The 12,501-nt window shown below is 34.1% G+C and overlaps 1 protein-coding gene across 1 annotated transcript; it reads right to left on the bottom strand.

Annotated features, from left to right (window-relative positions):
• Positions 1-4,797: 4,797 nt before the first annotated feature.
• On the bottom strand, positions 4,798-8,537 carry LOC134280543 (uncharacterized). The gene is made up of 6 exons (XM_062762956.1): positions 8,526-8,537; positions 6,897-7,131; positions 6,137-6,813; positions 5,665-6,043; positions 5,114-5,464; positions 4,798-5,018 (listed from the first exon to the last, which is right to left on the bottom strand). The coding sequence occupies exons 1-6, from the start codon at positions 8,535-8,537 to the stop codon at positions 4,798-4,800; spliced, it is 1,875 nt and encodes a 624-aa protein (XP_062618940.1).
• Positions 8,538-12,501: the final 3,964 nt, after the last annotated feature.

The following is a 12,501-nucleotide window of genomic DNA, read 5'->3' on the forward strand; positions in this document are numbered from 1 at the left end:
TATGTTATTACTTGCGGAGGATGCAACCAATTCTACATCGGTGAAACGGGGACCACATTGAGAGCCAGAATTCGCGTGCATAAACAGCATATTCAAGTTCCTGAGTACCGTAAGATCAAACTCAGCGAACACATTGATAGATGCGGACAAGGACAATTTAAAGTGTTCCCTTTTTATAAACTTTTTCAAGACAATATAACTGAAAGAAGAGAAAAAGAGAAATATTTCATTCAAAAATTTAATCCGAGTCTTAACAGTTTGATTTAATTTGATTTCTGACAAAACTTTCACACAAAGTGTAACCTTTCAATGTTCTCCGGCTAAGAGTATAAACACATGTCGGATTTGGTTTCAAAGGTGTGAGCAAACTGCAAGCATTTAATTGTTTGTTGTCAGATTCAATTATAGATAATGATTTTTAAAGTATTAATAGTTTTGTGAGACATTGCAGTCAGGATAAAGTATGCATTTGTAAAACGTCTGAAGATGTAATGAGAGCGCTAACGTTTTTAACTGTGTTGCCTTTTTTATTTCAATTTTACCTACTGAGTATATAAAAACCGGACACTGTGAAATTTTCGAATTTGGATATATATATATATTTATATATATATATATATATATATATATATATATATATATATATATATATATATATATATATATATATATATATAAAGCACATTTTACAACAACTCTGACATATATATAAAGCACATTTTACAACAACTCTAACATAACTGCCCTAAGTGAAGAAATATTAATGCAGAAAGCACAAAGAAATTCACTTTTACATAGATACCCACTTCCGCCCTAGCCCGGGGTTGAACTCTAGACCTTAGGAATCTGTCTCCTAGCAGTGGAAGAACATCGCGCTAGTCCGCTCGGCTATCTAGGCAAGTCAAAAACTTGCTTTCGATGCCGATAGAATTCTCGCAGCGCTGCCCTACACTACACGGTCAATGAGAATAGATGTGAGATACAGTTATTTGGACATTAGTTTTAACAGAGGATTGTTACCAACACATGTTGTAATAAAATAAATTATCATTTATAAAGCTCATTTTACAACAACTCTGAAACTAACATAACTACCCTAAGTGAAGAAATATCAATGTAGAAAGCACAAAGAAATTCACTTTTGCATGGATACCCACTTCCGCCACAGCACTTCGACCTTCGGAATCTGTCTCCTAGCAGTGCAGGAACGGCGCGCTAGTCCGCTCGACTATCTAGGCAAGTCATATATATATACTTGTATATATACTTAAAACAATCGCTGTCCTAATAATGAATCCATTTTAATCACCAAAAATTGTCGATAATTCCATTGCGCACCTTAAATGTTCTTCGTTGATATTGAAAGATCAATTAATAATACATTGTACTTAACTGATAAGCATTTCCTTTATAATTAAAGGCGTTATAACTATGCACATTTACTCCTGAGATACTTGAAGACACAGACTTTAGTACTGGGCACACTTCCTGCAATTAAATTATTTTGGTCATCAACGCACAGAGCATGTGGATCTATCGATGGGTATGTAAAAATATTTTGTTTTGGTATGAAAGTAAGAAACCGACCGTCCTGGTCTAGCAAATGGATATTGAATTCATATTCAGGGATCAGTTGAGATATGTTTCCGGAAAAGAGCCATGCTCTCAAATGTATTACATTGCAAAGAGCACCCACGATAATATTTCTATTAACATCTGTGCAGATTCCATGGGGCCAAAAATCTAGCATAGAACGATTACCGGAGTATGAGAACCGATACTCTCCTGTTCCGGTCAGCACCCGAACTCTCTTTGCATCATAATCTGATGTACAAATATCACCATTGATGTTCTCAGTGAGGTAGCTTACACTTGAGAATAGATCTTTTCCTTTCTCATTTTTCTGAATGTCTTGTAACTTTATTCCTTCTTTGTTATATCTGGTTATTTTCCATGTTTCAAGTTTATTCATCCCCACAAGTATGTCTCCATTTAAATGAGAGGAGCAGATAGATCTTGGCTCCCAGTCTCCTGTGAGGACTAATGCTGTGGTTGACATATCATTATTTACTTTGTAGACGGTTTTCTTTATATAATCTGTGTAAATTAAATCGTCGTCATTTGTAACTGCGTGGTATCCTTTTATTTGTTTTTCTGTGAATATTTTCTTTTGTGCATTTCCATGCATGTCAAATTGAATGAGATTCCCAAAATCATCACTTGCCCAAAACCTGCTAGATCGAACTGCTGGTGATAAATGAATAACTGCTTTGAGTCCAGATATATTAAATTGTCGTGTTTTGGAAATAGATCTGGATAGCACCACACTTAGTTTTTGATATGGTTTGGAGTTAAATTGATGTATTGATGCCTTTATTGTTTCAACTTCTTTCAGTCTTTCTGCACGTGGTTTTATGTGGCCAAAAATCGATTCTATTTCTTCCTTTATCTTTCTGCCATTTGTAAACATTGGAATGCCAGGTTCAATTATTTCAGGATATTTCATCAGAGGAATGTTTTTACTTTTTTTATTGTATCTTATAATTTCTGTTAATTGACATGATGAAAGATCACTAGTGTAGTCCTCGATCAATCCGTTCAGGTATGAGATATAGTCTTTTAACTTTTTCTGTTCCTTTATTTTCTCATCTAAAATTGATGCCTCTATTATGTCTAACTTGGCATTGTTTTCAGTCAGAATACTGTCCACTATCGATTTAATCTCATCTGCACTGTGTTTAATAGCTAATCTGACTTTCCATATCTTCTTCTTGGCCTCTTCAGCTACCTGTATTTGTGAGTTTACTTCATCTATACATTGAGGAAGAATGTTGTCTCGGATCTTGATAAGTTCTTTCTGGCATTGTTGAAGACTTACATTATATACAAATTCAAGGCCAAGTACCTGGTGGCCATTGTGATCTGTCGCAAAGCATTTTGAACAAACAGGGGCGGAACAATCAGCACAGAATATCTCTAAGATTTTTGTTGGATGGACAGGACATTTTTCTGTAGGCAACTCTTTTAACCTTTCCTGATAAAGGACTACCTGGTGTTTTCGGTTTTCTTTTTCACGGAGATGGACATATCTACACTGCTCACATAATCGCTGGTGACAGGTGTTGCAGTAAAATGTGGAGTAGTTCTTACACGTGGCACACTCAATGTAGTGTTGCTCTGTTACATTTCCCTTACTCATAATTGCGGGTAGTATTGATCTGAAAATATGAATTATACTGAAGTTTTTAATAAAATTTCAACGACTTTATAAACATTAGAAGCTTCAAATTTATCTGAGTTGATCTTGAACTTAACACAAAATATAGTAATTAGGAATAAATTCTTTTTCACTGTACATTTTGAAACAAAATCATGATAATATCTTAACAAAGAAGGTAATCATATATTTTCCACTTACCAAATGGCATTATGCTCATGATAACTGTTTCATTTCTGGTCTAACTTGTTTGCAATTTGAAAAGCTTGTTTTATAGTGGTTTATTTACCCACTATTAAAGAAAAAATATATTTAAACCCCTTCTTTGCGATAAGAATGAAATCAATTTATTTCTTCTTGCTGAGAGAAATGAGTACTTGCATAGGAACGCTGGTATGTCGGTCAAGATACGTACATGTACGGGCTCTGATTCACCAGTCTGACATTACACATCTATTTTGTGTACCCTAGCTTAATTAGGTACACATAGTTACACCTGTATCTTTGTTTGATTGTGAGATATAAGGTTGACGAAACTTAACATTATTCAACTAAAACGTCAGGGTTAGGGTTAACACGAAATAAACTTTAAATCTTTCAAAAACATATTCTGAGTCATATGGTTTACGGAGAAACAGATCGAGTTCTTTACATGTACACAGTTTATATTTAAAAGTGATATCCTAATTAGCAGAAGTTTTATACGCCCAACAATTTCTTCAATATATACACATAAGACTTTTTAAGAATGTTTTTAAAACATAAAGTCAAAATTAAATCCTTGGTTTTCACTTATTTAAAAATACACCTGATTATAATGTGTCTTCTCAATTACATGGACAAAAACTAATGTTGAATATCGTCTACAAGTAATAATCGAAGCTGCATTATATGACAGGCGCTATTATAAACTGCCCGGCTGCCAATTTATAAGTAAAAAAAGTTCAACGGAACTTGAAACAGTAAAATATTAATAACTTTATATAAATGAGAGTCTGCAATTTTCATTTCATTGAAATTTTGTTTGTAAAAAAAACATTGAATCCAATAATATCCAGTGTGTTTTTTTATGTTTCATCAACTTATTTTTGCTTACGGGTATCCTCAAAAAAAGAAAAAAAAACATATGAGTTGCGTCAAGCGAAAAGGGACCTTCGTGACAAAATTTTAAAAATTTACTTTTTTTATTTTCTTTGAAGAGGAAGTCCAGCTGAGTATTTTGATACCAATATTTGTATCTTTTTCGAAAAATAAACCTACAAAAATCGTATCTGAAACAAAGTGATGAATTTCTTCTTTTAGCGTTATGAACGTTGTGTAACGTCAAAAAACGTCATTTTCCCTGTAAAACAAAAGACTAGATACGTGTCATTGTTTTAAAATTAACCAATGAAGAAGAATTTATTTATAACCAATTCTTAAAGCTTGGTAATTGTAACGAATAAGAATTCTTCAAGTAAGGAGTTGCAAGTACAAAAAAAGGAACATCTATTTAAATATAGATACATGTATGTAATATTACTGTAAGATTTCATTCAAATATGGCAACAAAAAGTTCAAAGTCCATTAACTGGTGCATTTCATTCCTCGGGATTTGGACATGTCATCTCCTTGTAAGGATCCCTGACAAATGGTCTGACCATACGGTAGAGGTACTGTTGTCGCTCAGGGGAAATTCCTCCGGGTGGTATTATTTCCGGCATCACGGCAACTGTTGTAAAATCTTCTGGTGAAATAGAAGACTTCAGCAACTCAATTTCCGTTTCTGCGTCGTCCACGCTTTCTTTAACGTATACTTTTCCTGTGAAAATAATTTTAAATTTATATATACCCCTTAAAATCAACACATGCATATTTAAAAAAAGTCACAGGATTTTTTTTTCCTTAAAATCCTACCAGGAGATGAGGAAGAAAATCGGAAATGATGGAACTTCCTTATGCCTCTCACTGGAAGAAAGTACTGGGAAACAAAGGCCTTCCAATCGAACCATTCCCAGCAGTGCTCTCCCGCCTCGTTCAAATATGTAACTGCGGTATTTGATTTGGCACTCTTGTTGACGACATCCACTAGTCCAGATAGACTGTCAACATCAGTTCTGTGATAGAGACGCTTAATGTTTGCAAACCCAGCATCCACTAGACAACGACCGTGATAGGGCACTTGCATTGAAAGGGTAATATTGTTGTGAAGGCCTAACAATGTTCTCCATGACAGATAGCCCAGGACATATCTGTTTTTATTCTCGCCTATAGAAAATAAATGACAAAATATATATACTTAGTACAATGTACGAAGTCTTAGTTTAATTAAGAAAAAAACCTATCGTACACGCTGTCATTTTCCACTTATTCTAATTAATTATATGAAAATAATTAATAAAAATGAATACGTGTAAAAACATGCATATATGAATATCAATTTATAATGTTTTGAAACATTGATTTACCAGCACAATTATCACAATGGATGATGCATTCTTTTTCACCAGATCCAAACGTTGTAAGGCAGTGATGAAGCATGGAAATAACGCCGTTCGATCCTTTCACTCCAGCTCCATTTTCACCCATTCCCTGGTCTTCGTCAACAACATAATTCATCTGGCTGTAATTTCCCTCTATGGCAACTCCAAAAAGTTGCACTTTTCTTGGCGTCAAAAAATAAAGTGGCCCCTCTTGTCTTGCATGATGTGGAATGGAAAGTGCTTGCGAGAAGTCAAAGGTATAGTGGACATGCTGAAGATCTGTTGAACAGGAAGGAAGCAATCCCTCTGGTCTAACAAATGCCCCCATCTCCTCTCTCGCTTTTTTCACTGCATCGTTATACGCCTGAAAAATTAAATTTCATGGGAAAAGTCTTATAAATTATGTTAAATGAATTATGATGGTTGAGTGAGACATTATATCAAAGCAAACTCTTACCTGTCGCTCCATTTCAACCTTAGACAAGTGTTCTGTGAAAATTCGCAGTTCCTCTTGCTTCTCAGCTAGCCCAACTGCCGTTGAAATTTTGGCTCTACAATCTTCACATCTTGGACATATATCCGAGCGGGGCGTCATATATTTAATATGGGGACAGCATTCTTTCCACAGAAGTTTGAAGGTAGTTAGCCCAACTTTCCTCTCTCCCAGCTCGTCACAAGAAGCAGAATACGAAGAATGGAGTGATGTTTTGCTGCCAGATGAAGGTAAAAAAGTTACAGGGATACTTTTGTTTTTTACTGTCGGTTGTGGTAATCCAAATTCTTCAGCGTAATTCTGAATATAGTCGATCGCTCGTTTAAGGTCGTCGAACTTAAAGGCATTTGGTGGGCGTCTGCTCTTGTTTTTGTGGGTACGAGGTACCTGTCCATTTTCAATCATGTGAGACACTAGATTTTTAACGTATTTGGACCCAACACCATGTACGAAAAGAAAGGCTCCTTTGCAAACTTCTTGATTTTGGGAATAGTACGCATACTTCTTTCTTTTCCTCTCCTCCCCACGCTGTGTATGAATGCCAAACCCAACACACGCCAGTCTTCCCATGATGAAGATATCTTTTTCATCTTTAGTTAGTTCAGTTGTGGTCAGTATTGAGTTTTGTATTTCTTCTATGGCTACGTTTTTAGACAGTTTTTGTCACATGAACATGCTTTACTAATGTTTTCTTGTAAACTTTGAAGATCGTTAGATCCATTACATTCTATATCTTCTTCCTCCTCACTGTAACTCTCTTCATTGTTGTCAATGACGGAGTTTCTACCAAATCTGTCTATCTTGTCCCTGATGTCGTCTTGTTGAACAGATTCTTTGTCGATGTCGTCGTCACTGTCATCATCATTATCCCCAGGTACATTTTTCTCGCAGCTGTTTTTCGACAATCCGGTGGATCTACATGCATGAGGAAAATAGTCATCATCCAAGTGTTCCAAATCCTGCAAAAGGGGTAGATCAGGATTAAAACAACAATATATGACATAAATTATTTGCTGGAAACATTGTGGTAAAAGAAATATGTCGAGTTGTCGAATAAATTTATTTATTTATTCTTTAATCACTTGGATTAATGCATCTCTAAATACCACAGAAGTATGTCGGAGACACAGGCACCAAACTCGCTTGAATTTTTGACCCCCTAGTACTAAGGAGTCAAAAATTCGAGCGAGCTTGGTGCCTGTGGTACATGTAGGAGATATTGCCAATTAGGTGCGTACATGTAAAACAATTAACGATCAAACCAATGACATACACCTTTACTAATTTTATTATATCTTCTTACATTGATGTATATTATTTAATATTTATTACATTGATTTATTTTAAGATATTAATCGAATGAATTGAATTTCGTGAGCTGTTTATACAAATTGAGTCGAGTATATTTTAAAATTAATTTAATAAAGAGTATAATTTTTTATAATAAATATTTTCAAAGAACGTATGAAGATTTTATAAAATAAAATTAATATAGTTGTCAATTAATTCTAGAAAACTTAGGTTTAATATATTAATTTTAAAAAAAAACGAAAAAAAAAATTAGCCATGGAGTACATGAGGGATCGAACCCGGATCGCACGATCAGAAGGCGAGAATGTTACCTCTACGCCACGCTCGCACAGCAATTCCGGCGATTAAACAATTACACTTCATTTGCAGCAAAGAAAAAAAATAAATTTTCGTAAACAACAGGTAATCAGCATTCAAAATAATAATTTATAAGCCCTCCATTAATTCTTTTCTTATAATTTTACTTTCATTTACTTATAACAAGAGTTATATAATCAATATTACGGCAATATTGCATTTAGTGTTTATAAAATGATGTAAATGATCTCTGTCGTCTGTATTCCATTAACAAAGGCCGATGTTACGAAATTACTACAGTTTTTATCTTGTAAAATTTTTTTTCATATATTACATTTTATAACTTTTATTTACGAAGTTGTGACTACATGAGAAGGCACTGTAAATGTTCTATAACTGAGGAAGTTTCCACTCTGTACGCTTCCTGCGCGTATTATATATTTTATGTCAATACCTCATTACATGTAGCACAGGAGTCGGCAATTTTGTCAATAGAATAGATAGAAAATAATATGGTAAACAGGCATAAATTTTACCAGTGAGCTTTGCAAGCGTATGCTCGCGAAGCTCACTGGTAGGATTTATGCCTGTTTACCATTATTTTATTTTCTATTTATTGACAAAATTGCCGACTCCTGTGCATATAGCCATGTGCATACAAGTACATGTATATATAGACTTAATTAGTGCATAATTTAGGGACAGCAATAAGAAAAACATAAAAATATCATTTTAACTACATTACCTTAAGATCCATGAGATGGCAAAGGGTTCAGCTTATCCTCTCTCTAGAAATCAGTTGTGAATTTAGTTAGGCTAAATCACGTTAAAAAATCATTTTTACGGTAACAGTCGGCTGGAACGTCGTGACTTTAGAGATCGATTATGACGTTATTCTATTCACGTCACGAAGGTCCCTTTTCGCTTGACGCGACTCATATACAAAATATCCGACGTTGTCATAAGTTAGTTTGATTACAATTTTTGACAGTCTCGTGATTCATGAGAAATCATCGTGTAAATAGTTGTTATTACTAGATAAGGAGATAGCAAAGAGCATTCAAGCTCAAAAGTCCATTCACACCGTACAAAACAGGAGCAGAGCAACCACGGATATCCACAACATTAGAGGTGGGATTAAGTTCCATGGAGGAGTAAACATCCCCTACCGACCTGTCACATCCGCCGTTTACTCCTTTTCATGATCGACAAATAGCGGAAATTCCATTGTCAATTCAGTGTGCAAATACTGGCCTAACATTAATAATGAGAAACGTCAGTCATCATCTGACTTTGTCAATAATGAATTGTATTTGCTAACAAGGCCATTGTATCGACCATAATACTTACGGAATGATGACTTTAAACGAATCTACTGATATTATTGTTTCATCAAGAAGGATATGAAGATAATGAACAATATTCAATCTTAAAGTCCATAAAACAATACAAAATAGGAGCAGAGCAAACAAGAACCTCCGAAACATCAGAGGTTTGTCAATAATTTAACTTATTTAGTCATTGTACGAGGGTTGTCCGGTATTATTGTGGACAAATTGTCTAGTTTGAAAAAAAGCACTACTTTCTGAAATTTTCGCTACTCTTTATTACATATATTATGAATACACAAAGCAAATTTCAAATAGAAATAAACAAATTATTAGCTTTTTGTTATGTATTCTATCGCCCTAAGGCGCACGGATCATAATGTTAAAGTGTAGATCTAAAACAGCGTCACTTTTCATTAAGCATTTTCATTGCTAAAAATGAAATTGGATAAGTCCCACTTAAATTTAGAAATTCCATTGATTCACATACGTGAGTGTCTATAACCATTAAAGGTACCAATCTGGTACATACATGCGATCCTTTAAAGATTTATAGTGAAGTTACGGACAGTATTCTCACCAAAATTCAACTAACATACAACCTCATATCAACGGTCGACATTGACAGCATCTTTTGCTATTACAATAGCAGTTTATCCGTACATTTTGTACTAACTTGGGACTCAATCAAAACGATTTCGCTAAGGAAACTTCCATTTTATTTATATACTAAAGAATTGGTGATTTTTGTCATATTTTCTTATTCTGTATTCATTAAAAGTCTTTTAAGGTGTCATGACAACATCCAAATCTAACAGAACTGTTCTCCGGTGCGCTGTTACGTCATCAATAATCGCGATTTTTCGTGTATTGTGTTTACCACTTTCCCATTTCAAATGCTCGGGAAACTGCAAAAAATAACCAAATGCCTTGATTTTTTTATGGAGACGACAAAATTTATAAAGAAATCGAATTATGTTAATTTTCATCCCAATTGTATGTATTGAAAACTTTTATTAATTATTAATTCTTGTGTATCCTCTAATGTAACCTTGATATTTTTATCGTGCACCGTAGGACCGTACCCTGTGTACATTCAAACATAATAAAATTTTTATTTTTGTCTATATATTATCAAAAACATATTAACGCATTTAAATATGATGAATTAATATTTACTGAAAGTTTCAGCTTAGTTCGCTCATTACTTTTCGAGAAAAACAATTTGTACACGATTTTACCACATCGCTCGTACATACATAGAACATGCTTTCAAATAAAAAGAAAATCAACTAGGCTTTTTTGACAAGATTCATAATTTTAATTCAACTTTAGAGAAAATGGACTTTGAACGTACAAGTGTAATTTAACCTTCACATGTACCCATATTTCCTTGTTTTAGGAGAAAATTCTTCCAAAATCTTTTATAAATTCGAACAATATTCTATCAATTAAGTTTATTTGAAATTACCTACACTAGATTCATGCACGTAGCATCGTTTTTGAAAGTGGGGGGCCAACCACCAGAGAATTTTTTTTTTACTTACCTGAAAAAGTTGACAAGCAAAAAAAAAAAAAAAGAAACGGAAAGTTTATAGTTGCCCAAAACTCGAAAATCATATTTCGTGGGGGGGGGACTTTTTGAAAACCGAGTTACTTTCATTTCTAATTTTTTCCCACAATTCTTTGATGTCATTATACTATGGTCAAAGTTGGGGGGGGGGGGGCAACTATCTCTTCAATGAACATTTTCTATAGTAAAGGTTTTGTCGGCCCCCCTGTTGCTACGTCCCTGAGATTCCTTTTTGACAAAGATGCGGAGACAGCCCCAGTTAATATTCTACCAAGCCTCTTTCATCACTCATCATTAGAATATTACCAGCAGGAGAATACTGTTAAATCACATATTTTCGAGAGGTCTTTTTTTCGAAACTTATGCAACTATTACCCCATTATAAATGAAATACCAGGATTTTTGACTTGAAAACAACTGCATTTTCAATTTAAATGAAATCGTAAATTTTCTAACCTTGTCATTGGTCATTTGCAAAATATTTGTTTAAAAAAACATTCTGATTATAGACAAAGAACTACAAATCACATCGAAATGATGCTTGCAATATGCAGCTTTTGGCAATGGAGTTAAAGTCATCAACCAACATGACGGGAATTCCATTGGGTTTTTTTCTGGGTGCACACCATGTACTCTAAAGTCGATATTTGAAAATTAAAGCTACTTAAAACGGCTGGGTGGTCGTGGCCGTTTTTAGACTATTTTGATCTCCATTAGAGGAAGAGCTCCATATAAAGATATAATAAAATGTTCAAATTTTATAGCTAAAATTAATGAAATTTTTCTTTGCCAAATGATAGTTGATCAGCTTAAGATATCATATCCCAATTTAAGTTATATTTGGTGGTTAATAAAATAAATAATTAGTTGACCTCCTAGCCTCCATACGTTTCTGATTGATATATAAAGATTTTAGAGGTCATGTCCTCCAATAATTTGTCGGACATAATTGTCGGACATAACATGGGCACCAATTCTGCCCGGCTATTAGCAGACCTATTTTTGCATGAAACGAAGCAGGTTTTATTAAAATAAAGACGACACTTGCTGCGGCCTGTAACTCGACATTTTGCTAGAAGAACGTACGTAGATATACGACAACGTATTATCAAATAAGAAGTTTCTTCTATTCATAAACCGAAACAAGAAGTACTTCGATGACAACAAACTTTTTCACATCGTGGGATTTCAGTCGATTCAATGTGTGTGAGCCCTACTATACCTGTCAGAAATGAAAAAAATATAATTTCTAAACATATCTTTAGATATATACCAGACAAAATTGCTAACGCACTTCTTGATGTTCTTATTTGTGAATTAAACATTTGCCTTATTTTTAATTATGTATCGAATATTATATATTTTTCAGTACAGTTGAATTCACAAATATTTTGGTGCTATAACAAGACCATTGAATGGCCATCTTGCCCCAAACCCAATTTCTCGACGTGCACTGCGCACCGTTTTTGTACAAATGTGAATTTGGTGACTACCGATGGTGCACCCGAGAAGTTGTATCAGGAGCAGTCTACCAGTTAGAAATACAGTAATATACATCAATTGACTATCATATAGCCTAGTATCTATCCAGTGCCTTGGAATCTATACCAAGTCCACGCAACTTCCAGTTGTCCCAATTTTGTGGAACAATCTAAGAATTCCGTGTGGTGCTAAGTAAACGTAACGCCATTACTATCTATTATAAACATTTTTATGTTTGTAAATATATCTTCAAAAAATTTATTAGAGGGATTAATTATTTTTCAGTTAGTTAATTGTTTTGCAAAATTATCTAAAGGAACCCGTTCTGAACGTCATAC

The sequence above is a fragment of the Saccostrea cucullata genome, unplaced genomic scaffold, assembly GCF_032062105.1.
Source record: "Saccostrea cucullata isolate Sc308-1 unplaced genomic scaffold, CSIRO_AGI_Scuc_v1 ctg1530, whole genome shotgun sequence".
NCBI classification, from domain to species: Eukaryota; Metazoa; Mollusca; class Bivalvia; order Ostreida; family Ostreidae; genus Saccostrea; species Saccostrea cuccullata.

Excerpts from the sequence above, each read along its gene's own strand:
- LOC134280543 (XM_062762956.1), bottom strand. Across the intron at positions 6,814-6,896 it reads GGAGGAAGAAGATATAGAAT|CCATAGAAGAAATACAAAAC; the intron begins GTAATGGATCTA and ends CTAAAAACGTAG. Across the intron at positions 6,044-6,136 it reads AGGTTGAAATGGAGCGACAG|GCGTATAACGATGCAGTGAA; the intron begins GTAAGAGTTTGC and ends TTAATTTTTCAG.